This window comes from Equus caballus, chromosome 5, assembly GCF_041296265.1.
Source record: "Equus caballus isolate H_3958 breed thoroughbred chromosome 5, TB-T2T, whole genome shotgun sequence".
In the NCBI taxonomy this organism is placed as follows: domain Eukaryota; kingdom Metazoa; phylum Chordata; class Mammalia; order Perissodactyla; family Equidae; genus Equus; species Equus caballus.
Window position 1 is genome coordinate 90,980,619 of NC_091688.1, and position 27,110 is coordinate 91,007,728.

The 27,110-nt window shown below is 35.9% G+C and overlaps 1 protein-coding gene and 1 long non-coding RNA gene across 6 annotated transcripts in view; one reads left to right on the forward strand and one right to left on the reverse strand.

Moving 5' to 3' along the window:
- The window catches only part of PIGK (phosphatidylinositol glycan anchor biosynthesis class K), a 110,151-nt gene extending 83,901 nt beyond the window's left edge, over positions 1 to 26,250 (forward strand). The window contains exons 11-13 of one of the 5 annotated variants that reach the window (XR_011438394.1): positions 5,920 to 6,028; positions 22,335 to 22,497; positions 22,918 to 26,250. Coding sequence is in view for 3 of the 5 variants with exons in the window: in XM_070266376.1 (XP_070122477.1) it covers positions 22,335 to 22,451 (117 nt within the window). In the remaining 2 variants the exon portion in view is untranslated. 5 annotated transcript variants of the gene reach the window in all.
- On the reverse strand, positions 13,515 to 14,686 carry LOC111773618 (uncharacterized). The gene is made up of 2 exons (XR_002808268.2): positions 14,496 to 14,686; positions 13,515 to 13,761 (listed from the first exon to the last, which is right to left on the reverse strand). It is a non-coding gene; the product is annotated as an uncharacterized lncRNA (long non-coding RNA).
- Positions 26,251 to 27,110: the final 860 nt, after the last annotated feature.

The window sequence follows — 27,110 nt, forward strand, 5'->3', positions numbered from 1 at the left end:
GTTTTCTTCTCTCTTTTGTTGATGTTTTAAGAATAAACTAGCTCAACCACAGAAAACAAACAACCCAATAAAAAATGAGCAAAGGACTTGCATAGACATTTCTCCAGAGAAGATACACACATGGCCAATATGTACATGAAAAGATACTTAACATCTCTAATCAACAGGGAAATGCAGAGCAGAACCATAATGAAATACCTCTTCACATCCACTAGGATGGCTGTTATAAAAAAAGACCAAAACAGAAAATAATGAGTAGTGGTGAGGATGTGGAGAAATTGGAATCCTTGTGCACTGCTAGTGGAAATGTAAAATGGCACAGTGCTGTGGAAGACAGTATGATGGTTCCTCAAAAAATTAGAATTACCATATGATCAGCAGTTTCACTTCAGAGTACATACCCCAAAGAGTTAAAAGCAGGGATTCAGCTATTTGTACCCTAATGTTTATAGCAGCATTATTCACAACTGCCAGAAGGTAGAAACAACCGAAGTGTCCATTGATGAATAAATGGATAAACAAAATGTGGCTTATACATACAATGAAATATTGTTCAGCCTTAAAAAGGAAGGAAGTTCTGACACATACTTGAACCTTGAAGATGTTATGCTAAGTGAAATAAGCCTGACACACAAAAATATAAATATTGTATGATTCCGTACATGTGAGGCACCTACAAGAGTCAAATTCATAGACACAGAAGATAGAATGGTGGTTGCCAGGAGCTGAGGGAGGAGGGACTGGAGAGTTATTTAATGGGTACAGAGTTTCAGTTTGGGAAGATGAAAAAGTTCTGGAAATGATGGTAGTGGTGGTTGCACAACAGTGTGAATGTACTTAATGCCACTGAACTGTACACCTGAAAATGGTTAAAATGGTAAATTTTATGCTGTGTATATTTTACAACAGTAAAAAAAAGTAAACTAGCTCCCTTCATTTCTTTACTCCCTTTTTTTGTCAGTGTATTTTATTCTAGTTTGTACTTCAGCAACTGCTCTTAACTGTTCTTGAAAGTTTACTAAAATTTCCTAATTTTCACATCGTCCTAATCTTTGTCTTCTTTGTGCTATTTGGCTTTGTTAATTAATCTCGCTAAAACCTTTTTTCTTTGTTCTTAGACCATCATTGTATACTGGTTTTCCTCTGACCTCTCTGATCACTTCCTTTGAAAGTCTTTTTCTGATCCTTCCTAGATCTATCTCTAGGATTCTGTCCCTTTTACAGATTCCTAGTGGGTGTGCACTCTGTGCTGTTTAATCTACCATGGGGGTTTTCAAATATCACTTATATGCCAGTGACCCCCAAATATCCTCATCTTCTTGAGTTGCAGAAAAATATTTTATTGCCTGTAAGAAGATTCCACCCAGATCTCCAACACATTGTCTAAACCAGAATTCACCCCTTTCCTAAATGGTTCTTGTTTTGTTTTGTCTTCTATTGGTTTTATATAATATTGACTCAGAATCTTGGACCTTGTTTTTTTCTCTGTCTCCTCCATACTTCTGTCCTTCGTTTTCTTCGTCCCTTCCTCTCCCTCTCACAATATTCTTATATAATTGGGTTTTAATTCCTATTTATTCTATCCCTTAAATGTCTCTCAAATTCATCTACTCCTTTCCGTATTTGTTGTGCACCTGCAAACAGGTACAAAATATCATATATCACAGTTAATCATAATCATCATCATCAGAAAATAATTAGCACCATTGAAAAAGTAGTTATCACTCCCATTTTATGCATGGATAAACTGGGGTTCAGAGTGGTTTAAGTAACTTGCCTAAGATCTTCCATCTTGTAAGTGGCAAAGCTAAAATTTGGATGTAGGTCTGTTTGACTTCAAAGTCTTTCCTTTTAACTACTATACTAAAGTTTTTCCTATGAACGTTGTAAAGTTCTTAGAAAGGAACTTTGTTCCCAGGATATTTGATGAATTAGGTGTCAGCAGATATAATGCGTGTTATGGTTAATTAAAACCGCATTTTGGAAGAACCAAATATCAACAGAGTTAGTTCAGTATTCAGCACATGTGTATCCATTTATTTAGAAACTGGCCTAAAGAGAGTCACCCTCTTTACAATTCTAGTCCTGATTTCCTTCTCCACCTCATTGTCCTTGGCTCCCCAGTGAGGGCTTGCGACAAGGTAGAGATCTGAAGAGAGGGGATACAAAAAGTGATAGGAAAGGGTGCTAAGGGTTAGCTTTACTTATTTAAAATTTTACCTATAGTTGACTGACTTGAATCAAGAGAAAATTTCTTCTCTGTGGTCGCCTAATCTGAGGATCCGTATTTAGTTTACATAGTTCAGCAATATTAAGGATTTAATAGACTTTTGTGAACTATCCTGATATTCTAACAATGTTTATAATGTGATTTCCAAAAACATCTTTTCTGATTTCCGTAAAACTAATCGTAAAAAGCACATTTGGAATGTAACTCGTTCACTGTTTGCCTGTACTAATTCTTTATCTGTTCCTCACCACTGAGAGAAGCTTAGTAGATGGTAGTTGTCCAAAGTTGTGAGAAAAATTAGTGTCAGAGCCCCGATGATCTCTAACTTGTGTGAGTGGACCTTGAATCCTTGAGAGTTAGCTACACTCAACTAAAAAACAGTCATTAAAAACAACTGGAAAATACACATTTCTTTCACAAGTCAAAGTAATTTAGAGTTTGTCACATTTAGAGAGCAAACATCCCTAATGAATGTTAGACATTTGACCCTTTGTATTGCTTTGAATATTAAGATGTTGGTAGTAATTAACTTTACTCTCTTTGCATTACAGCTCATCCTTAGTTATAGAGAAGACTTTCAGAAAACTTTTTGGTACTTCTTCATAGAAAATATAAAATTTTTCTTTTAAAATATTTTGTATAAATAGTAAAGGCATTAAAATATATTTTATAATGAATTTTCATTTTATTAACAGATAGCATGATAGAATCATAATGGCAGTTCTAAATTGAGTTTTGGTCTTTTAAAATTCATTGTAATTTTGTAAATGTGCCAAATGTAAAGAATGTTTTCATTTTCCTTATTCCATTATATAAAAATATATCACATAGCTTCTGATGTAGTCTTAGATTTTCTGACTATATTTGTCTTAAGGGTTAAGTGTGGACCATAATATTAGGGCTATAAGTGTGGAGGATTGTTGGTGTTTGAATAAATGTTGACTTTCTGGAGGTTGAGGCAAACAGTACCGGAAATGAGGAGATGGGCCCTTTTCTAGCTCCAGGAAGTAGAAAAGTTATGTGCTCCTTGGCTAGTTCCCTAGTTATATATTTGTACCTACTTTTCAGATAGAGAATCTGTACAAGGAAGAAAAAGTACCTTATACAGTGAGGAAAATACAGCTAGATCACTCATGCCCAATGCATCCTTTGCTTTTAGTAGGAAGGTTTTAGTTTACACTACAATAAAGTACAGTAACATTTTAGTTAAAGGGAAAAGGTGAGGGAAATACAATGTTGCTTTTATCGATTGGCTGTCATCGTTATATGCCTATCCTAACAAACTTGACAGCATTTAAACCCAGGGATCCACCAAAAGCAGTACTAGAAGTACCGTAGAAAAAAAAGAAAATGAAAGCTAAGAAGCCCTATTCTCATATAGATCCAGGAACTGGCTTTTTGGATATAGACACATTAAAATACATTACTCTTCAGCTTTGTGCTATATACTTGACAGTACATCCTGTTAGACCCTGGCTAGCAACAGATCGAACTAGTGTAACTAGGAGTTATTTAATCTGTCATCTAAATTGACCTAAAATCACCTTAATGTGCTTCCTGATAAGAGTTGAAATTATCCTTCACTCTAAAACTGATAGATGCATGTCAGAAAAGTCATGTTTATATTAAAGGAATCAATATGTTTAGTTACAGATTTTTAGCATTCAGGATTAACTTTCATTTCATTGTACCAGTCATGTTTGGTGAGTAGTTAGTGTAGTATATTTCATTTATAATTTCTGATAACTTTTAGACAAGCACAGATTTATTTCAAAGGTTATTTTTACTTTGATCTACATTTAGACGTTATTGATCACTACCTGATAAAGGTATTTGTTTATCTTTTTTATTTACCTATTCTATCTCTAAGGTTATTAATACCTTGTGAAAACAAAATAATACCCGTATTACCTAATGTTGATTAAGAGATTTCTAGTTTAATCAGAAACTGGATTAGATGTCTATCTTAATCTTGTGGAATAAACATGTTTACTTTTAAGTAGTGTTACTAAATCTGTAACATTGCTAGAGAGAGATATAAGAATTATAACTGGATATGTTAGGCACTAATTAATTTTTTCCTGTTAGCTCTATCTACTATACCTAAAATTGTTACAGTTTGTAATAGGATAGATTTAACTGATATTTTAACAATTAATTTTTAAGAGTTTTCAGACTTCTTATTTTACTTCTTTCCTGGCACATCTCAGTTGGCTGTTTCTGCCAAAAATAAAATAAAATGGTAACTCTGATAGACTATAAACCTTAGCCTGCTGTCTTCAACTAGTCTAGAAGGGCTGTTTCAGAGCACTGTCATTGATTAAACCATATAGAGGGCTTTTATCAATGGGAAAGATCATTACAAATAGAGTATGGGAAAAATAATTTTAAGACTTGTTTTTGTTGTGCAAATATGTTGAACGTTTTTATAATGACTACCGTGATTAAAAGTGACTACTTTTGTTAAAAATGCTGAGTCAAACTTTATATAATTTATTTTAAAAGAAATTTAGCTTGTAATATTTTTAGGTACAAGCAAATGGTGTTCAAAAAAATTAATTTGACTGAAATTAACTTGTTTCTCCAAAGAATGACTTCATTTAAGCACAAAGTGGGGCTTCCTGATTAATTTTTCAGACTATATATTTCAAAAGAGAAGATGTCAATCCTCAGACTTTAACACTTAAAGTTAAGCATTGTGATGATTCTGTTGGGAGACCCACATTAAAGAAGTTATGAAAATTCTGCCTAAAAACAAGGAGTTGGAGTTCAACTTTTTCTTAAACAAGAAAGTAGCAAAAGCCCGTTAGAGTAATTTTTAATTTTTTTCCTAACTATTTACCCATTTAGATATAGTTGTACAATTGGAGACAAGCATTATTCATTATTGGTGTGTTAGTGGGGTTTTTGGGCTTTTGTTGGCATAGCATAAAAATTTAAATGTACTTTTTGGATTTTTCAGGTGGAGGAAGTTGTGATAATTAAGTAGTTGACATTTTTCATACCAGAGTGAGAAAATTTTCCTAACAGTTTGAAATCTTAAAATAATGTAAGAGTATACTGATTTCTCACTGCTTTGATAAATCATATTATCTCAATGTTAGAAGATCATCTAGACTTTTTTAAATCCATCCAATTCTTCCATCTCCTAGATGGCATCGCACCAAAAGGTTGTTCTGTAAAGGACAGATTGAGACAACTTTAATGACGGAACAGTCCTTCCAGACCTCTCCCAGTAACCTGTGCTTTCTTTCAACTGCTCTTTGGAAAATCTGCTTGTGTCTTATTAAAAACAGTCTCTCATACTTTCCACTCCTTCATTTTAGTTCTAGCACTAAAGGCTACATAAAATAAGTCTAATTCCTGGTTCCATCTGCCAACCGTCGTCAGATATATGAAGGGTTATTACTTTTCTCCTCAGCTTTCCAAGATTCTGTCTTTGGAATGAGTCAGGACTAGGTTCAAAACAGGGTTTGCTAATTAATAGTTTTGTTGCCTTAAGCAATTTACTTACCTCTTTTAGTGTAGGTCTTCATCTATAAAATGGGGTTAATAATACCTTCAATGAAGAATTGTTACAAGATAATGTATATAGAACACTTGGCACATTCTTGACACTCAGCAAATGTTGGTTCTTGACAAATGTTGACTCTCTTCCTCTCCCCTTTCTACCCCACTCCCATATTTAGGAGAATCTATTTAAGAGTGCAATTTTATTATTGGGACAGAGAATGAATTGAAATAAGGAAATAACAGGAATCACTTAGTTGCTCACTGACTGATGGGAAGAGAGAATAGGTAAACACTTATGCCTTCCATTATATTCATTAAGTTTGTTTAAATGAATAAACCATTGGTCCATGGATCTGATTGGTAAAGCTGGGTATACATGTAGAAAGATTTGTTTAACAAGAGTACAACTAGTTGGTATACATAAATAATCAGAAGGTTTTGGAGTGTGTGCCCATTTCATTCTGTTTCTGTGAAAGATACAAATGACAATCAAACAAGCTGATAAAAGGAATCTGTGTACAAAATACTCAACTTCTTATATATATCATATGTATACTACACAATTTAAATTCATATTCATACTTGTAGCCATGGGATTTACGTTTGCGTAACTGTGAGTTTCCCAAAGTATGCTCCTGAAGCACCAGTTCTGCAGGATGTTAATAGTTAATTGGTTAAAAAAAGGGTTTCATAATGTAATAAGTTAGTGAAATGCCTAGTTAAACAAAAATTACATGTTTCTTTAGGACTTGTGATCATCTTTAACAAACTGATGTGTGTTGTGAAGGTATCAGATATTTAAAACACCATTTTATCCTCTTTTGAGGACATACTTTATTCTTATAATTTCTTTGTCAGTATAAATAATATAAAAACACAGACTAAAAGAAAATCACTATACAGTTAGGGGAGGAAAATCTTCCTTCTGCTCTCTTATGTTCTGTGGCTGGGCCTGACAATTAGACTGACGTGAGACAAATTAACAGGAGAAAAACATACAAATTTTATTTAATATTTTTATATGCACGTGAGAGTCTTTATAAGGAAAATGAAGACCCAAAGAAGCAGATGGGACTAAGAGCTGATACTCTGATAGAGAAGCAATAAATTTGTGGAGAAGTAGTGAGACAGAGGGGCTTGGGCCAGGGGCAGTAAGTTGTGGGAAAGTGACTAGGAAATATATGGAGGAAACTAATGGAAGATAGGGTTATTTTAGTAGGTTAGTTTGTATAGATTCATTTTGGTGTTGAATCCCAGTCCCCGGTGATAAGAATGTTCTTCTCTTCCTGGTACAGGGAGGGTACCTCTCTCATGGGAAATTTTATGAGCTGCTTTTAGGTAGAAATGTGGAGGTCCGAGAGCCCTTCCTGTACCTGCTGTTTCTCAAGTAACTTCAGTTCAAAATAATCGATATGCCAGTGTCATATTTTGGGGTGGCATGTTCTGAACCCATTCAACAGCAATTCTCTAGAGCATGGGTTGGCAAACCATGGCCCGTGGGTCAAAGCCAGCCTGCCACCTGTTTTTGCAAATAAAGTTTTACTGGAATACAGCCAAGCTCATTTGTGTACATGGTGTCTATGGCTAATTTTGTACTACAAGGTGGAATTGAGGAGGCAGAGTTGAGTACTTGCGACAGAGACTGTATGGCCTTCAAAGTCTAAAAATATTTACTATCTGGCCCTTTGCAGAGAAAGGAAAAGGGACTGCTGCTCTAAAACCTTGAAATAATTTTTTTCTGGATCATCAATATTTATGAACATTACTAATTTATAAAACTATTACATATACCTTAATTCTATTAAGAAGTACTTGTCAACTTTTCTGTACAAATGTAAATGAGAATGATCTTTTTCATAACCTACACATATAAATACAAAGGAACCTGTGTTCCTAGTAATGTATATGTAATGTACATTGCTACTTTTATAAGAAAGAATAACTATATTTATGAGCCACTTAGCTCAAATGGCTTGTACATAGTAGGCATTCAGGAAATATTTGTTGAATTTGTTATTGATGAAAAATCTAGAGAAATTTAAGACAAAGAATACAGTACCATACAGCTATATCCAGTATGCTCTCTATAGCTCACTGGTCTCGTGCTTATTTTAGTTGCCCCGTAGTATCTGTGAGGTTGAGGGAGCTGCCTGGAGGAAAAGTCTGGACACAGTCCCAGAGAGGAATTCTGAAGTTTAGGGGCGTTACATAGCGATTAAGAGCACTGACTTTGAAATCTAACTAAAACATGTTTCAGTCCTAGCAAAATCACTTACTAAAGCTTCTACTTTGTGACTAGTCAGGTTACTAGTCAATTTTCTCATATTTAAAATAAGATAATAATAATTATGTAACAGTGCTGTTGTAAGGATTAAATTAGATAAGGTATATGAAGTTCTTACTGTAGAGTTTTTGGTCAGCACTCCATAAATGATAATCACAATTATGGGTAGTGGTGGTAGTTTTTGTAACAACTGAATTTTCCTCATGTATAAAACAGGGTAGTAATATTATCTACCTAAAAGCAGTCTGTTAGCACATTTAAAATTCTTAAAATAATTTATGGCATATGAAAAACATTTAAAAAGTATTAGGCATTATTATCTGCATATTTCTGCTTAACTTTCTTGGGTTCCTTCCTGGGCATTCTTATCAGTACAGATTCCTTTTGTTGTACACTCTGGAAATCCCTTCCCTCTCTCTAGGCGGAGACTCTCCTTTCCAAAGCCATTAGGGATGTGGAAATTTTTGTAGACTCTAGAGAAATATGTGTCTTTTTTGCTCTCTGGCTTAAAACTGGCTAAGATGGTAGTTTGTATCTTTCAAGGCATAAATGTCAAATTCATTGCCATAAAGTCATTTTTATAGCCTCTTATTATCTTCTGAATGTCTGTATAATCTGTGTTGATGGTCCCTTTATCATTTTTCTTTTAATCAGTTTTCCCAGAAGTTTATCAATTTTATTGAACTTGCAAAGAAGCAGTTTTTGGTTATTGATTTTTTTTCCTACTATTTTTTTGTTTTCCTTTTTATTGAATTCATTTTTATTTTTTTTTTTTTGCTTACTTAGGGTTTCATTTGCTCTTTTTCTAGTTTCTTCAGGTGGAATCTTAGGTTATTGATTTTAGAAATTTCTTCTTTTCTAATACAAGCATTTAAAGCTACACATATCTCTGTAAGCATATTTTATGTGCATCCCACACATTTTGAAATGTATTTTCATTTCATTCGGTTCAAAATACTAATGTTCCTTGTGATTTCTTATTGAGTTATTTGGGGCCTTTTCCAAGTATCTTTCAGTTACTGATTTCTAGTTTAATTCCAGTGTATGGAATACTCTGTGTGATTTCAATCCTTTTAAATTTATTGAGACTTGTGTTATAGACCAGAATTTGGTCTATCATGGTGAATGTTCCATGTGTACTTGTAAAGAATTTGTATTCTGTTATTGGATGGAGTGAAATAACTATCAACTACATCAAATTGATTAATAATGTTATTTAGGTTTTCTATGTTCCTTCTGATTTTTTTATTATTTATTAATTCTTAGATTGTGCTGAAATATACAATTATAATTTTTCCTTTCAGTTCTATCAGTTTTTGCTTTGTATGTTTGAAGCTCTGTTTAAGTACATTTAGAATTGGTATGTCTTTTTGGTGAATCAGTCCCTTTATCAGTATGACAAATTCCTTTTCATCCCTATAATATTCCTTGTTCTAAAGTCTACTTTGTTCTGACATTAGTATAGTCTGCCCAGCTTTCTTTTTCTGTGTTATATCGTTTTTGTTTTCCTTTAAGCTATCTGTGTCTTAAAGTTTAAAGTAGGTTTCCTACATTCGGTTTTATGTTTTTATTCAACCTGACATTCTCTGCCTTTTAATTGGAGTGTTAAGATCCTTTCAATTAATGTAATTACCAGTATTTACATTGGATTTAAATCTGGTTGGATTTAAATTTACCATATTGCTATTTGTTTTCTATTTGCTCCATCTGTTTTTAGTCCCTTTTTTCTTCTTTTCCTGACCTCTTTTGGATCGAGTATTTTGTGTGATGCAATTTTACCTCCACTTTTGGTTTATTAGTGAATCCACTTTGGTGCTGTTATTTCTCTCGGATTTACAAAGTACATCTTTAATTTATCACAGTCTACTTTAAATAATATTATATTATTTCGTGTGTAACATAAGAACTTCATAATGGTGTATTCCCTACTCTTCTCTTCCATCCTTTGGGCTGAGTTGTAATCTATTTGGTTCTACGTATGTTGTAAACCCCACCATGCATTATCATTTTTGCTTTAAACAGTCAATTGTCTTTTAAAAAAGTTTTAAAATGAGGAAAATATTTTTATATTTATCTACCTATTTACCATTTCTATCTCTCCTCATTCATTTGTGTAAATCTGCATTTCCATCTAGTATAGTTTTTCTTCTGCTGGAAGAATTCCCCTTACAATTTCTTGTAGTATAGGTCTGCTGTAGGTATACTTTGCAGTATAGGTATTTGGTATACTACCTTGTAATATAAGTCTGCTGTAGTATAGGTCTGTTGAATTTTCAAACCTTTTGTTTTATTGAAAGGTATTTTATTTCACCTTCATCCTCGAAAGATTTTTTTCTCTTGGTACATTTGTTCTTTCAGTACCTTAAAGATGTCTTTCCATTGTCTTCTGGCCTGCATGGTTTCTGGCAGCACGTGTTCAGTCATTCCTATCTTTGTTCCTCTGTGGCAGAGGTCTGCGCACTTTTTTTTAAAGGTCCAGATAGTAAATATTTTAGGCTTGTGAGTCATCTGGTCTTTGTTGCAGTAACTTAACTTTGGTGTAGTGAGAGAGCAGCAATACACAATATGTAAATGAATGAGTGTGGCTGTGTTCCAGTAAAACTTTATTTGTAAAATCATGTGGCTGGCCCGCGTGCTGTAGCTTGCTGAACCCTGCTCTGTAAGAACAGACCTCTTTTTACCTGACTGCTTTTAGGATACTCTCTTTATCATTGTTTTTCATTGTTTTTCAGCATTTTGGTTATGATGTTCCTTTGAGTGGTTTTATGTATGTTTTTTATGCTTGAAGTTGAGCTTTGTGGGTTTGGTGGTTTATAGTTTTCATGAAATTTGGAAGAATTTCAGTCATTATTTGATCGGATATTTTTCTCCCTCCCTACTTGGGACTCTAGTTACACAGATGTGATCCTGCTTGATATGGTGCCACAGCTCACTGAGGCTCTCTATTTTAGCCTTTATTCTTTTATTTGTTTTCCTGCTTTTTTTCTTTCTGTGCTTCATTTTGAGTAATTTCTATTGCTATCTTAATAGTTCTCTGCTAATTCTACTGTAGTGTCTAATCTGCTGTTAATTCCATCTAGTGCGTTTTTCATTCATATTTCATATTTTTCATCTCTAGAAATCCTGTCTGGGTCTTATTTATATATTCTATTTCTCTCCTCATATGTTCATGTGTAATAGCTGTCTTAGGAGCCCTGTCATCTTTTTCATTTATGGGTCTGTTTCAGTTGATTGATTTTTCTCCAAGCTATGGGTCATATTTCTCTCCTTTCAATGGCTGGGGTTTTTTTTTTATTGGATGCTAGATATTTTAATTTTTTTGTCATCGTTGTCTGCTGGATTCTGGATTTTTGTTTTATTCATGTAGTGAGTGTTGGATTTTTGTTCTAGGATCAGTTTGATCCCTTTAGGGATTGCTTTTAAGTTGTTCTGGGCATTTTGGCAGGGTCTTAGAGAATAAATAGGTATGGAAGAGTAGGAGGAATGAGACTAGAAACTTCATTCTTTTTACTTCTGTTTTTTAAAACATGTAAGGTTAATATGTTAATCACTTATTCCACCCAAGGAACAGGTAACAGATGTAATGAATAGTTTTATTTCAAGTTTTGTTTGTTAATTAGTTTTCAGTCGCTGTGTAACAAACAAGTTTTAGCAATTTAAAAGCATTTATTATCTCAGAGTTTCCATGGCTTAGGAATCTGGGCCCAGCTTAGCTTAGTCCTGTGCTCAGTGTCTTAAGAAGGCTATAGTAAGGTGTCAACCATGATTGCAGTCTCATCTGAGACTCAGGATCCTCTTCCAAGTTTACTGATTATTTGCAGAATTCAGTTTCTCATGGCCATAGGACTGACTGAGGCCCTTACCTCCCAGAGGCTGCTTGCCCTTCCCTGCCCATGGTGCACTCCACAGCATGACTGTTTGATACGTGAAGACTGACGGGAGAGGAGCTCAACTGCTTCTAATATACCTATCTCTCTGGCTTATGTCTCTGATATTCAGACCCTCTTTTAAACGGCTCACCTGATTAGGTCAGCCCCTCCCCCCAGGATAATCTTCCTTTTGATTAACTGAAAGTCAGCTGGTTAGGGACCTTAATTACATCTTCAGAATCCCTTCATCTTCGCTATATAATGAGTGTAACGTAATCACAGGAGGATATCCCAACATATTCACAAGTCCTGTCCACACTCAAGGGGAAGAAGTAGGATGTGTAGTCCAGGGATAAGGACTCATGGGGGCTTAGAATTCTGCTGACCACAATTTGATTTATACTGTTAATATAATTTGAAGAGTACAAATTATATTTTGTAGAGAGGATATAGATGGACTGGAAATACTAATAAACTGCCACTGATTAAACAATTGAAAACAAACAGCTATTTTCTAAAGTAATTATAACTGTAACCTCAATAGATTGTTTTTTTCTTTCCTTGAAATACAGTTTAACTGAACTGATATGCTTATTATATTTTAAAAAAAGAATCTCATTGAAACCTTGAAAGTTTTCCATTTACTTCCCAATAAACGTATTTTGAAAATCAATAAACAATTTTGAAAATCCTCAGTTTGCTCTTTTTACATAATTTTATTACTTAGATCTGTGCTCTAACTGTTCTGAAGTCCTGTGATAATGTTCTCCCAACAACATGAAAGGTAGACTGCGTACTGTTCACAATTGGCAGTGCTGTGTTGCTTAGCTACCTATCTTTTTAATTTGAAAGATTAGGCATTTTAATAATAGGTAGCCCTTAAGCTTTTAAGTGTTTGCTCATGACACATTGTAGTGTTTTATGTATGCTTTTCACCTTTGTATTATAGCTGTTATTGTGAAAGGTTAAAAAAGAAAGAGGAGTGTATTTAATAGCAGTCAACAGAGTACTTTAACTACATAAAATCAGTCATTTTATGAGAAGCTCTAATATGGACACAAATGAAATTACAAGCTATACTTTAATATGAACTTACCGCAAATGCAGCTGCACTGCAAAATGCAATAATTATACCAATCTGTCATTTGATTGTGAGTAACAGCACTGTAGAATGTCTAAAATATTACCTATAGTTGTTTTAAAAATAGCAATATTGTTATACTCCAGGAGTATCATTAAATACATTCTGAAAAGGCATTGTATTATATTGTGTTGCTGCCATGGTATTTGCATTACTTTTTCTTAAAGTAGGATATCAAATACTAAATAGTATTATTACAGTACATCTCCTAATTTGGAAAAGATGAATATATGAAGATTCTTCTAGGTGGGCTCTTTTAATACAGCTTTTTCCTGTATATTGCCCTTCTCTCCCCCCCCCAAAAAATAATAAAAGAAATACATATCTATTGTAGAAATCATACTTTCAAAAGTATAGATAAGTATGGAGAAGAGATTAAAACTGCCTCTAAACCTGCTTCCCCCAGAGGAACACTATTAAGACTTTAGTATATTTCCTTTCTTTGACTATTGTTATAGAAATAAAGATATTTCATACTCAATTTGCATCTTTTATTTTCTTAACATTACAGTATAAGCATCTTTCCAAATCATTCAAATTGTTCGAAAACCTTTTTGATGACTGTTTAATTTTGTGGTTGTACAATATTGCCCATATTGTTTTTGTATACATTGTTTCTTGTTTTTATTATGTGAATAACACTGAGAAGAAAATCTTTGTTTAAAATCTTTGTCAGCATTTCTGAGTTCCTTAATATAGGTCCTCGCTAGAAGTGGAAGAGATCCTAGGAATGAAGACAGGAACATTTTAAAGACCTCTGAACATGTTAATAGATTACTTTCCCGAAAAGTTGACCATCCTTACTAACGTTTACTAATTTAATTTTAAAGAGGAAAGAATAGTTGCTATATTGTTTTTAATTTGTTCTTATGATCAAGAACATTAAAGTTTTTCAGATTTTAATTAGCCATTTGTAATTATGCCTTTGTGAAAATTTTCATTTCCCTGTCTCATTGATTGACAAATCTGTGTCTTTTATTAATCATTTTTGAGAGATTTTCATGTACTGAATTAACCCTGCTTTCTGTCATATTTTCCCATATATTTGCCTTTTAATTTGATTTATACACTTTGAGAAATACAGAGCTTTCAAAATTTCTTTTAAAAATCTCTCCACCTTTTCTTTGCTGTTTTCATTCACTGCTTTTAGACTTATAAACCTCTTTATGGTGCAGATTCTCCTATATTTCATCTTCTTTACCCCATTCGCTTGTGAATTGTTACTGGCTCAGGCTCTCAGAGACTTATTGTATCAAATCCCAACACGCAGCTGGGCATTCACAGAATGAGAGTCTCTTTGGCCCTAATGCTTGCTGCTCCCAAACAGCATCCATTCTTTCCACAGGATTTCTTAAGCACCAGGATCCTGTGGGTTCAGTAATGAACAAGGCAAATGCAAATCTCCACCCTCGTGGAGCTTCCATCACCTTCCTCCTGCCTGCAAGATTGGGGCATCACCTTTTTCCCAATGCCTGGCTTTTCTTATCTCCATGTGCCAACGTCTGGGTGTTGTCGTCTCCTCTCCACCAACCCAAATATGACACTTTGTTCAAGGGCCAGCTCTCCCACGAAGTCCTTCCTGAGTAGCCACCCACTGACAGTCCCCTCAGCCTGTGGCCCTTTGACTCGTGTGTTCTACTCTCCATAATGAGTTCCTTTTTAACTCTCTCCACCAGTACAATTACCATAGCTACCATTATGATGTGTCCCTAGGTGCCATTTTACAAAAGTAATTAAAAAAATTTTTTTTTACATCTAATATTTTTACATCTAGTGCTAAACCATGGAAAATGTATTTTGGTTTATAGTGTTGGCTTAGAAACAAAACTGATTTTTTTTTTCCAAATGTTAATCCATTGTTAGAACACCAGTAAGAATATTCCCTTGCCTGTTGATTTGTGATAGTTCTTCTGTGGTCTACTAAATTCTTGGATACTGGCCTGATTGCCTACTTTCTATTCTGGTTTTCTTTCATCTTTCTATTTTGCATCAGAACAACATTGTACATTAGCTTTATCCTATCCGTTTGATATTCAGGACTGTTTACCCCTCTCTGTAGAGTAGTGTAGATTGTTTACCTTCTGTCCCATGCTGTGGGTACTCTTAGTTATTTTTTGTTTTTTATTGCTATTGTGAGTGAAATTTTTTTCTATTCTGTTTTCTGACTCATTTTTACTGGCATACTGGAAGGGTGTTTTTTTATATACTTATCTCAGACCTGAGCTCTTTATTCTCAATAAGTATAAGAGTTGATTTTGTAGAATTTGTTGATATCTAATCATAATATGTGCAAATAGTGAAAATTTACTTCTCCTTCTTAAATTTATGTCTGAATTGGCCAGAAATTCCAGAGCCTTATTAACTAATGATGTTAATAGTGGGTGTTCTTGTCACAGAAAAACTAAAATCATGGCTACGGAAAAACTATGGTCAGCTTTCTATGAGAGATAAAATCATAGTCAAAAGCAAATCATCTTTAATTATCTTAGATTACATTAATTGCTTTGCAAATTTGCTGTGGGTAAGGTGCATCAAGATCCTGGGAGATGTTCATTTCTCCAGTAAGTGGGCAACATCTGATTAACACTAATTGCTCACTTCAAAAAGAAAGGAACTAGACTTCAGATCTAGATTGCAGTTGGGAGGAGAAAGGCTGAAGGGAAGGTAGGTGAGTTGGTCTCTAGATTCCCCCATTTCGTTTCCTCGAGAGCAGTTACTGGCGTGGTGGCAAGTGGAGTGAGTCTTTTTCCAGGAAGACTGAGAGAGAGCTGGAAGCGAGCCTCACTGTAGCTCCCTTAAAGTGAGTGGGGGCGGCAGAGAACATCATGGAATTTACCTCTAGAAGACAGTATAGCAGGTGTTTTTCTTGGACAGCTTTGTTAGAGTCTGGCTGTAAATATCGTTCAGGTACGACAGGTATTTGTGAAGTCCTTACTCTGAAATTTAGCTAGGATGAGTTAATGAGGCTGGATTTCTCATTCTAGGAGATCTTGACAGACCTCCCCTACCTCAACAAAGTTCATGGTGGACAAGAGGTTGATTAGCTGTCCTTCATGGTGTTCTTTTTATACCATTGTTGCAGAAACCTGGAGCTACAAGTATGTAGATGGGAACTTTATTTGCTTATCATAATAAAGGAATAGGATTTTTCCTTCCAACATTAATTGTTACCTCAATGGATGTATCCCTTAGCTTTTGATGCAGAACAAACCACTCCAAAACTTAGTGGCTTAAAACATTAACCATTTATTTAACTCATAATTCTTCAGGTTGGCAATTTAGGCTGAGTTCAGCTGAGCAATTCTGTTCTCTGCTGGTCTCCCTCATGGGTCTGTGGTCAACCCTGTGTTGGTTAGGTGGTTCCATGTCTGGGAGTTGGCTGGTTGTTGGCTGGGGGACCTGAGTTCTCCACATGGTGCCTTTTCCTCCAGAAGCCTTGACTACATTTTTTTCTCACGGTGGTAGCAGAGGTCTGAGAGAGAGCAGAAGCAAACACAGCCTCTTGAGGCTAGCCTTGGAACTAGGACACTGTTGCTTGTGTTGTGTTCTGTTGGCCAAAGGAAGTCACAAGGCCAGCGGACTCAAGGAGTAAGGATATAGATTCCACCTCTTGATGAGAGCTGCTATAAAGCAACATATTGCAAAGGGTGTGGACACAGGGAAGTATGGAGACTTGGGGCCATTTTTCGCTGTCAGTCTACCACAGTTAGGTGAATGAAGGACTCAGAGATGTGCTATCTTCCTCTTCAATGTAGCTTTTAATTTTACTATTATAAAATTATGTCACCCAGCTCCGTTTTTATCTCAGCCTGTTGTCCTTGTATCTTACATTGTTTTTCTCTTTATACCATTGTTTTATATTTGGTTCCTTGTGCATCTTTATTCAAGTCCATACCCAATAAAATTTTGCTTAATTATCTCGTAGTTCCTTATTAAATCTTATTCAGAGATATGTTCTCTGCGTCTTCAGGATATTTCTTTCTCATGTGGGAATTTTTTACTCATGGGCCTCACCTTGCTTTTTCTTTCTTCCTAGAACACTGTTGGTAATTGCAACAGGGCATGTGGATGCTTCTCACTATCTGCTTAGATTTGAATGCCTGCTCATGTCTGCATCTGAAGAATAGCTTGTGAAACATTTCCCAGTGACTGGCAGGTAGTCATCAAATGTGGCTTTGCGAAACTAAACTAGGATCATCTACCACCATAGGAAGTATATGGAAAACCCGTATTTCTTAACATGCTCTACTAAAGGGATTTTTCCTATATTTTCCCTTCTCTGCAGAGCTTTTTATGAGGATATTGAGGCATCATAGCTGCAGCGAACCATTGTTAGTGCCCCTCTACCTTCTAACAGGCTCTTTACTGGGAACTGTATTTAAATGGATGTATAGAGAGGTGTGCTGTTGGGGGAATGGGAATGAGTTGCACTCCTCTGGCTGCCTCATAAAGCCATCCTTCTACTATGTCAACACTTTCTCTTAAATAGCAGGCAGAAAAGGGAGAGAGCCAAAGTCCCTTTCTCAGCTGACATAATTATTGTGTTTCACAGAGCAGTGTAACCTTTGTATCATGTGTACCAATCAGAAAACTGGACTGCCATTAATATGTTTCTAGACCTGGTTTCTAGGACTTTCAGTTAATGAATTTGTCTGAGGTTTCTCATCAGAGGTTAAATTTTAGGGTGTGCTGTTGTCTTTTTCTGTGCTTTTGTATGTATTTTCCTGAGAAGATGGGAGAGGTTACACTGGGGGGTTTTACTTAGATGCCATGTTAAGCTAAGAGTCCAAACTGTATTTAATTAATAACCCATTTTCCATTTTTTGTTAATCAAAAATATGTAATGAATATACAGTAGCAATTGCAAATAGCCATTTTGAAAGGCTGAGATTTGCTGTTTTTGTTACCTTGTACAATGTTATAATGTGAATAAAAACATCATTCCATTATAATTTTGGAGTAATTACATATATTTCTTAGTCCTCCATTATTACTTTCAAAGTTTGCTGTTGGGGAACCACAGCTCTAGCACTTTGCTTTTCCCTCTGGTTCTTTCCTGGGCATCAGTGGTCTCAGTGTGGGACACAGTTGAAGGACCGGGAAGCAATGCCTCCAGAATGCTCTGAGCCAGTCTTTGGAATAACAGATCAAAATAGCTGCCAGGACCAATCTTTGGAGAAATGATAGTTACTTCCAAAGAAGCCATAGTTGTCTTATCTTTGGCAACTGATTCTGGCTGCTAAGTTTAAGATCTAATGGTAAAATTATAACCTCAGAGAATTCATCTCAATGGAAAGAGACTAGAGTTTCTACAGCTGCAGAAATAAGATTTGCTGTTAACTACTTGATTATTATTTCAGTCATCTCTAATGAATCACAGAGCTTAAATGATGCTCACTTTTTCTTTTTCACATGGCTTGGTTTAAACACCACCTGAAAGTTACAGTGCTCTTGAACTCTTGAAAGTTCATACTTCCTGAACTCTTTTAGCACTGAAATTCGTTACATTGGTGTATGGAACAATTGTGTATATTATAGCTTGTTCCTCTACAGTTAAGAGTTTAATGCAAGATTTTGCCAATATATATTTAATTTTTTAAAAGTAATAACCTGAGAGTGTATGTATGTTTTTTCAAATACCATATAAATCAGAGACTCCTAGTTATTGGGGAAAATCTGAATCTTGTCTCCCCAGCTAGGTCAGTACTCTTAAACTGGATTCCCAAGGAACATCTGCAGACTGTTGTATAAAGGTGTGCTTCCACTAATAATGAATAATGCTAATCTTTTCCCAGTTTGTGGAAAAATAATTTTTGGGCTTTGTGCTTTTTCAACACTTTGGCATGACTTACCAATTGTTGGACTAGTAGGAAACAAATAGGACCAAAACTGAGCAGTAGTCAGTCATGTTTAGTTCACGCGCCTGTTTTTTCATTGTCACATGCTTGTGATATTTACATTACCTATCTTTAATGTAACTATGCTTTATATTAATTATTCTAGATTTTCTACTGGAATTAAATTAAGATTTTTTTCATAGTGTTGCACAAAGAGCACTGTGACTTCCGTGAATTCTGCCATTTGAAACAGTTTGAGAGCCACTGAACTTATCATCTTGTAAGATACTAGAGGGAAAGGACTTTTGTCATCATCATCATCACACATATGACCAGAAGCCATTGGAGACTTTTGAGTAGAAAGTAACATGGGGAAAAGTGGACTTAATATTTTGGGGTGTTTGGGGGAGTTTCTGGAAGGAGGCTGAGAGTAGATATGGGAGTGAAGGTGGATGTAAACACTGCAAACAATATTGTCAGTTCAGTTCATATTAAGCATCTGATTGGAAACTCCTAAAACCATAGCATTATGAGCCAGATGAAAATATTAACGTGGTTTTCTCTCCTGATAGTTTGACAAGTTAATTTTGAATTGAATAAAGTTGTACAAATTAAAATAACAAAAATCAGATTTTTTCAAACATTGTTCATTGTAACTGGCAAACACAAATGAAAGTTGTCTAAGAAGTACTTTAAGTTTCATATCATCACTTTTCTAGGTGGGAATGAGTAGTTATAAACTAAATTTTCAAAAAACACATCATTGCAGTAATTGTGCATTCATTCATTCCTAGGAGGTATGTGTTACTCTGCCCATTTTACAGATTCAGAAATTCAGACTGGAGAAGTGCCTTGGAAGATAACTTGGGCTTTAAGTATTAAAACTAAACTTTGAATGCAAGGCAGTTGATTCTAACTAAATCCCATGCTCTTTGAACCACACCACACCATACCCTGGTTTTTAAATCATTAATTTAATTTAATTTTTTTTTTCTTTAATGAGGAAGCGTCACCCTGAGCTAACATCTGTTGCCAATCTTCCTCTTTTTGTTTGAGGAAGATTTGCCCTGAGCTAACGTCTGTGCTAATTCTTCCTCTATTTTGTATGTGGGTTGCCACCACAGTGTGGCTGCCAATGAGTGGTGTAGGTCTGCACCCAGGAACCAAACCTGGGCTGCCAAAGTGCGAACTTATCCACTAGGCCATGGAGCCAGCCCCCTATTTAATCTTTTAAGTTACAAAGGTAATGTATGCTTAAGGCAAGTAATACCTACAGGCATACATGTGAGGCTTTTATATCTGTGTATTATACAAATACATATTTGTGTTTTAGAAAGGTGTGTCTAGCAGCCGTAGGGTTGATAGATGGAAGAGAGAGGGCACCTTGGGGGAAGAGAAACTAGTTAGGAGACTGAGTAATCTTGACAAGAAATGATAAGAGCTAGAACTAAGGTAGTGGCAGTGGCAATAAGACACTAGTAAAAGACAGATATGATAGTGAGAAAACTTATAAGAATTAGTAATTCATTGAAGTAGGGAGGGCTGAGAGATGAGGGAACTACAAATGACTTCCAGGTGTATCTCTTGGGGAACTTGGTGATGCCCTTCATGTAGATGGAGAGGTGGAGAACAGGGAAAGAAGAGCAGAATCGGGTGGAGGGGTCAGGAATGAGTTTAGTCTTGGCTATAGTGAAGTTTGTGATCCTTTGGAATATCCAAGTAGAGATGTCTGTTAATTGTACATGAATCTAGGGTTTAGTGTAGAGTTCCAGGTTAGTGATATAAATTTGGGATTCATAAGCCTGTTGACAGAGGTTGAAACCAGGTGTCACCCAAAGATATTTACAAAGGGAGAGAGTAAGTGGCTGAAGGCAGAGCTCTAGAGAACACTAGCATTTAAGGAGCAAAGAAGGCTGACGAGGAGGTTAGAGAAGTAGAGTAAAAGCCTGACAAGAGTATCGCTGAAGCTAAGGGAGGAGAGCTTCAGAAGAAAAGGAAAAAGTTGCAGAAAAATCATCTAATTGAAAATCAGGCATTTCCATAGATAACTTCTCCATTTATAAAATTAAAAGAAAAATAGAATTTCATTTTATCAAAATACTCTTTGGAATTTTCTTGGTTTATAATGTTGTATTCATTAGGTAACAGATATTTTAAAACATAGATAATAAACATTAGTAACTAAAGAATGTGGCACTGAATGTATATTACTGGTATGGACCCTGATGAATTCTGATGAATTGATTTGACTGATGAATTCTGGTTGATTTGACCTCATTTCTTTTATTTTTGAGCTTTGCTTTCTTTCTTTTTTTGTTTTGCAATATGATGAGCTGAGGATTGAGTGAAGAGCATTTAGGTGTCCTGGTTATGTAAGGGAAAACCAAACTCTAAGATGTGGATACCTCTAAGGGATTTATGAACCTTCCTAGGATCTAGTTTACATGGTGACTAAAGCACATTTGAGATTACAGTTTCTCTTCTCTCTAGTCTACTCTGAAATATGATTCTCCTATCGTAACAGTCTTTATAATCTTGGCTGGTAATTCAGAAAGTAGAACTCACAAAGAGATCAGAGCCATAGGCCTCCAGTTTGAGGGCCATAATGTAGCTGTTGAAATGATAACTAAATGGAGAAGACTGGTCTGCCTTTCATTGCTGGGCAAAGAAACGTACAAGACACTTGGCTGGGTGTTTGGGGGTGGGGGGAAGGAGAAGGGGACGTAAAGTGCACTTAGCCAAGATTTGGAAGTCTGCAGGGAGATACGTGATAAAGATAACTCTAATGGCAGACAGGAGTAAACGTCGAAGGAGCTACAGATTCAAAGAGAAGAATCTATCAGCTGTGAAAATCTGGAGGAGCTGGCAGTTGAGTTAGTGAGTTTTGAATAGGCAGAATGGAGTAAGGAGCATTCTACCTCGAGGGAGTAACATGACCAAAGGCAGTGGCCCCCCAGTAAATATTTGTTGAATATCTGAATAAATGGAATCCATTTGTTTTTCACTGATTTATTCAGTATAATGTATGAGTATCTCTTGTATGCCAGCACTGAGGCAGATAGGTGCTGGGAATATAGCAAGATGACGCTCATGGAGCTGTAGTCTAATAGGAGAGACAGATGAAACCAACCAGCTAATGAATATTTAGATTCCCAGTGAGAAGGACTGTTAGGCTCCTGAATAGTTTGCCTGAAGAGAGATGGGTGGGTAGGGCAGTCAGGAAAAGCCCCTTTGAGGGAACAAAAGGTCATTTGAAACTGATCTCTGTGAGAACTACTTTGAAATATTTATTCTGTTTAAAGCCTTTACCATTGTTGCTATCCCAATACATTTAATTTGGTGAAATTACTCCCCCTTAAAACACAACCTGTAAAATTTCTATTTTCTGTCAGTATTTGCTTTATCCACTGTTTAATTATTTACCTATTGTTAAATGTATCATGTCATCCTTGTTTTGCAGAAACCAAAGCTGAAAGATTGGCATCCTCCTGGGGGTTTTATTCTGGGATTATGGGCCCTCATTATCATGGTTTTCTTCAAAACTTATGGAATCAAACATATGAAGTTCATTTTCTAGACGCAGGGATGTGTGAAGAAGACTGCGTGGGAGACTGCAACCTTGGGTAAACATTTGTCATTGTGTCTCTTCAAAAATACGTTGCTCGTGTGTGAATTGGCGAAAAGTATAAGGAAACTATAAATTTGAATGGACTATTGATTTTATAACTTACAGAGAAATAATTGTTAATGCGAGTGCTAAATGACGCTAAATATATTTCAGTTTTTCATTTTATGTGTTAATAAAAAGATGAGACAAAGAGATGAGTACACTCATTGACTCTTTTTGAAAATAAGAATTTCCTCTCTTCCCCTTTTTATTTGGAAAAGAAAAAATGTGAAAACTTTAAATCTCATTAGCAGAGGTAACTTCTGTCATTATTTTTGTGTATGGTCTCCCAGTCTTTTTTTTCTATGTATTTTTTTTCCCAAAATAGAGATCATATGGAACATACCATTTTGTAACCTCACTTTTCGTTTTACAGTATTATCAGCTCTTTCCCTCTCCTTGGATATTCTTCAAGAACACATTCGGAGTGACTACATAGTCTCCATTTTATGAATGTACAGTAATTTATTTAACACTCTTCTATTGTTGGATCACTTATCTTGTTCCCAAAATTTTCCTTTGGTTCATTCTTTAATGTGTTAATATTTTACTGTCAGCCATTCATGGAATTCTGCAGCTTTAATTATAAGTAAATATGAAAAAGTAGTTTCTTAATTTATGGTACTGACAGTCTCCAGTACCTTATTTGCTGTCAGTTTATTGGAAACTTTAAGACCTTTGGGAATTTCACATTTTGACTGCTCAAGAGGAGCAAACCCCATCGTTTTTCATTTCTAAGCCTTCTGTGATCCTCTGGAATTGCTGTGATCCTCTGAAATTGATCACCTCCTCTTTGGTTTCCACGCTGGAAGAGATCGTTTCGTTCTGTTTAAGGTAAACCTTGCCCACTGGTTGGATCTACTCTTCCTGAGACAATCCTGTAAAGTGGATAGACTGTATGGAAAGTTCACTGTGGGCCTGCCTTTGTCTCTCATCTGTATCACATGAGGCAGGAAGCCCCTTTCTGGTCTCTGACAGATGCAAGAGCTCATAGCCCCATCACTGATTTGTCAGCTTACCAGCCTTCTTCATGTCTGGCAATAGTATTGAGATTGTGCTTTGTTATCAGCCCTAGATATTATTTTTTTGCATGTAAGGGGGAAAAACCCCTAAAAGTTGAGTATTCATGTCCCTGAGGATACCTTTTTGTATTTTACCTGTTCTATCTAAGAACTTATGTGTTAATCTTTAATCATTACAAAGATCTGTTTTATAATTGTAGGTAACAAGAAGACAACTCTTGCTCCACAATAAAACCTCTTAAAATTAATATTTCTTAGGATTTGTTTTCCTTTTAGCACTTAAAATATTACCCTTTAATTACATGCAAAATGGTCATACTTTCACAGGCAAAGGATTAATTGTATTATCTCCCACATTAGAACAAATGATATGGAGGCTTTTTGCCAGCTCTGAATCTTCATTTTAATTAATCTTTTTATTGGTGCACTAGATAATGAAGAAGGAAAATTTTTACCTGCTTTTATGGAGAAAGATCCCTTTTGTACATAGAAAGGGATATTAAAAAACAAAGTTCAACTGAGTACATTTTAAAGATCTTATTGGCCTTATTCAATGATTCATGAATCACACAGCATCTCATCTAGCAAATAGAAAGGAGCGATGGAGAGCCATACAAAGTGGAAGGCTTCTATAGGCAGAAGGGGGTGGGAAAAGGAAGTTACTAGCAAAGAGTGGATTGTTTCAGGCAAGGTCATCTTCCTTTGGTGGATGGCAGGGGTCTGTCAGCTGGATTACCTCACTAGTGCTGACCAGGTAAGTCCAGACTGACTCGTTAAGATTACATTCCTGGCAGAGGCTGAAACTACAGTTAGGTTAGGGATTAAGTCTCAGTTTTGTGATGTGGGCTTAGCAGAAGTGACTCCATTTGGGGCCTATTTTTTTTTTTTTTTAACAGAGGGGAAAACAAATTTAAATTCGAATAGCCGGATCACAGTAGCACTAAGAGACAAAAAAGGTTGACCATGTCACTCTCCAAACACACAAGGTCATGCACACTATGGTGGGGCAGAGTACTTAGAGTGGCAAAGGAAATATGATTTTTCTTGAGCCAAAGTAGTTTAGTTTGAGTATAACGAGCGTCTTGATGGTAAAGACTGCTGAGAAGTGAAAGAATTCCTCTTTGGAGGTTGTAGAAGGTGCCCTTCTTAGTTAAAACCAATCTGGGAAAAGTAATACTGGATATAATATACAGGATTAATTTTGCCCAAGCAGAATTTCGAAGAGTAGTTATTTCTCTTTCTGTTTCATTATTGAATTTTCAGAATATAGCTAAAGCAAAAAGCTTAAAATATATTAAATTTTTAGCTCATAACCATAATCATTTTACATAAGGTACGTTCTGCCTTCAATAATAAGTAAATCCTGTGCATGTAGTAGGCGGGTAATATTCTAAGTGCCATTAAATGGCCCAGACTTTAAATGATAACATAAAAGCACATCTTAAATATAGTCTACTTGAGTTACAAAGAGCTGAACAACTGAATGATGTTTTCTTTTTGCCTTTCTCATTGTCATTGTGAGGATCAGAGGAGATAATGTTATGACTAAACACTTTGGACATTGTAAATATATGATGGTGGTGTTTTTCTTATTTCTGCTTGGGAAGATACCAAGGGGGAGTTCGTGGTGCCAGAGTCCTTCTTTCTGTTCCTCTTATTTACCTTTCCAAGCTACCCGATGTGATTCTTGTTCTCTCTCGTATTCTTCTTCTCCTCCCCTATGGTGTCCTTCAGGGAGAAAAGGAATCTAGATAAATGGATCCCCACAGACATGTCCTGACCTTTGAGGGGAGGGACAGGGTATAATGATGCCATTCTGCAAAGGCAACCTGCATGAGAAAAAGAAACCAAGTGATGTGGATTTTAAAATTATGAAAGACATTCATTTGCAGTTTATGAAAGGGAAATGTAGTTTGGATGCAAAGCTGATTAAACTGGATCAAGAAAAATTGGAATTAAATGCATAAAATAATGCATGCATTTATGGTTTCAATTTTTATATATCCTTAGCTGGTTGAAAGTGATGATTCCCACAACAAGCATAACTCAGCTTGTTTCTGCTTACCGAGGATTTTCTACAATGGTATATGTTGATAACGTTTCTTCCATTATGTATGTTATATAGCAGAGTTACAGTTACTGTGGGAGTCATAATTTGAAATTTTGACTCATGTGTTTCTGGAATCTTTACAACAAATGTTGCATGAACATAGAATTTTTTCATTGATTTTACTAAAATTAAACTCATCTGTAGCAGATACTGCTTTTAACTTGTGAAAGAAATATTTTATAAACATACCACAAGGTGTGGCTCTAAAATAATGAGATTGGTGTCCATTTTGCTTTATGGAATCAGCCGCATCACGTCCCTGGCGCACCCCTCCCTCAGGGCGTGTACCACAGAGACAGTGCTCTCCAGTCTGGCCTTCTGTTGCTGCCTGCCCTCCTGCGCGTGTACCTGCTGCGTAAATATGAAGGTCTTTCAATTCATGGACAACACACTTTGGTAGTAACCAGTCTTTTTTTTTTTTTTCTTTTAGTGCAAAAATTGTACTGTCTTGAAAATGTGCTGTGAAATATTTGGTTTAATTTAACTGTGTAGACACTTGAATGATGGGATTGATATAGATGAAGGTGTGACCAATATACCAGTTTTATTAAAAATTCACTTACTTCAAACATGGAAAGGGGCACTGTCATTCTTGTTTCATCTGGGCTGCTTGCAGCCTCACAGACTTCTGAGGACTTTCAGATTTGCCCCAGGAATATCCAGTCACTGGGTCTGCTGGGTGGGGCTTATATGGCATGACCCTCTCCTGACCGTGGAAGTGCCAGCTCTGACTGTGCTAGGATTTCAGGGACAGCTGGCAGGACCTATGTAGGACACTTTCTTAGGGGTCATTAAATAAGGTCATAAGAGTAAAGCACATGATACAATGCCTGCACATTGGAAAAGTTCAACCTTTTGTTTTGTGCTGGGCGGGACTCCACTTAGCTCTCTTTTAGCCCCCGCTCAGGCCCAGGGGTCACTCTCTAAAGACCATTAGTCTTGCTGCCCTTGGACTGACCTGTTCCCTTCTGTTTTCAGTGGACACCATTTTTGGTTAACGGCTTCTCACTGTCTTTCAAGGCACTCCAGCAATTTCAATGAACAGACTCTCTTGCCTCTCTTTGCTGTTTTCTCCCTATTTTAGATAGGTTGAGGCTTTTCTCAGTGTTGGCTCAGCCTTGGTTTTTTACTGTCTTCTCTCTCCGAGGTCTATCTACGTTGTTGAAAACACACCTTTAGTATGATTTAATGGACAGTCTATCCTCACCCCAGACCCTAGACATCTGGATGATAATCCAGTCTGAATTTCTCCTTTATTTCTCCATCACAGTGGGTACCGCATTTCTAGGAAGAGACATCCTCTTCTCCTCCCACCCTACGTTAGTCAGAGCTTTTTAAGTTTCAAATGATAGGAACCCAACTAGAACAAATTTAGGCCAAGAGGGGAATTTACTGGAGAAATAGGATATCTCATAATCTTGGAGGAAGGAGGTCTGA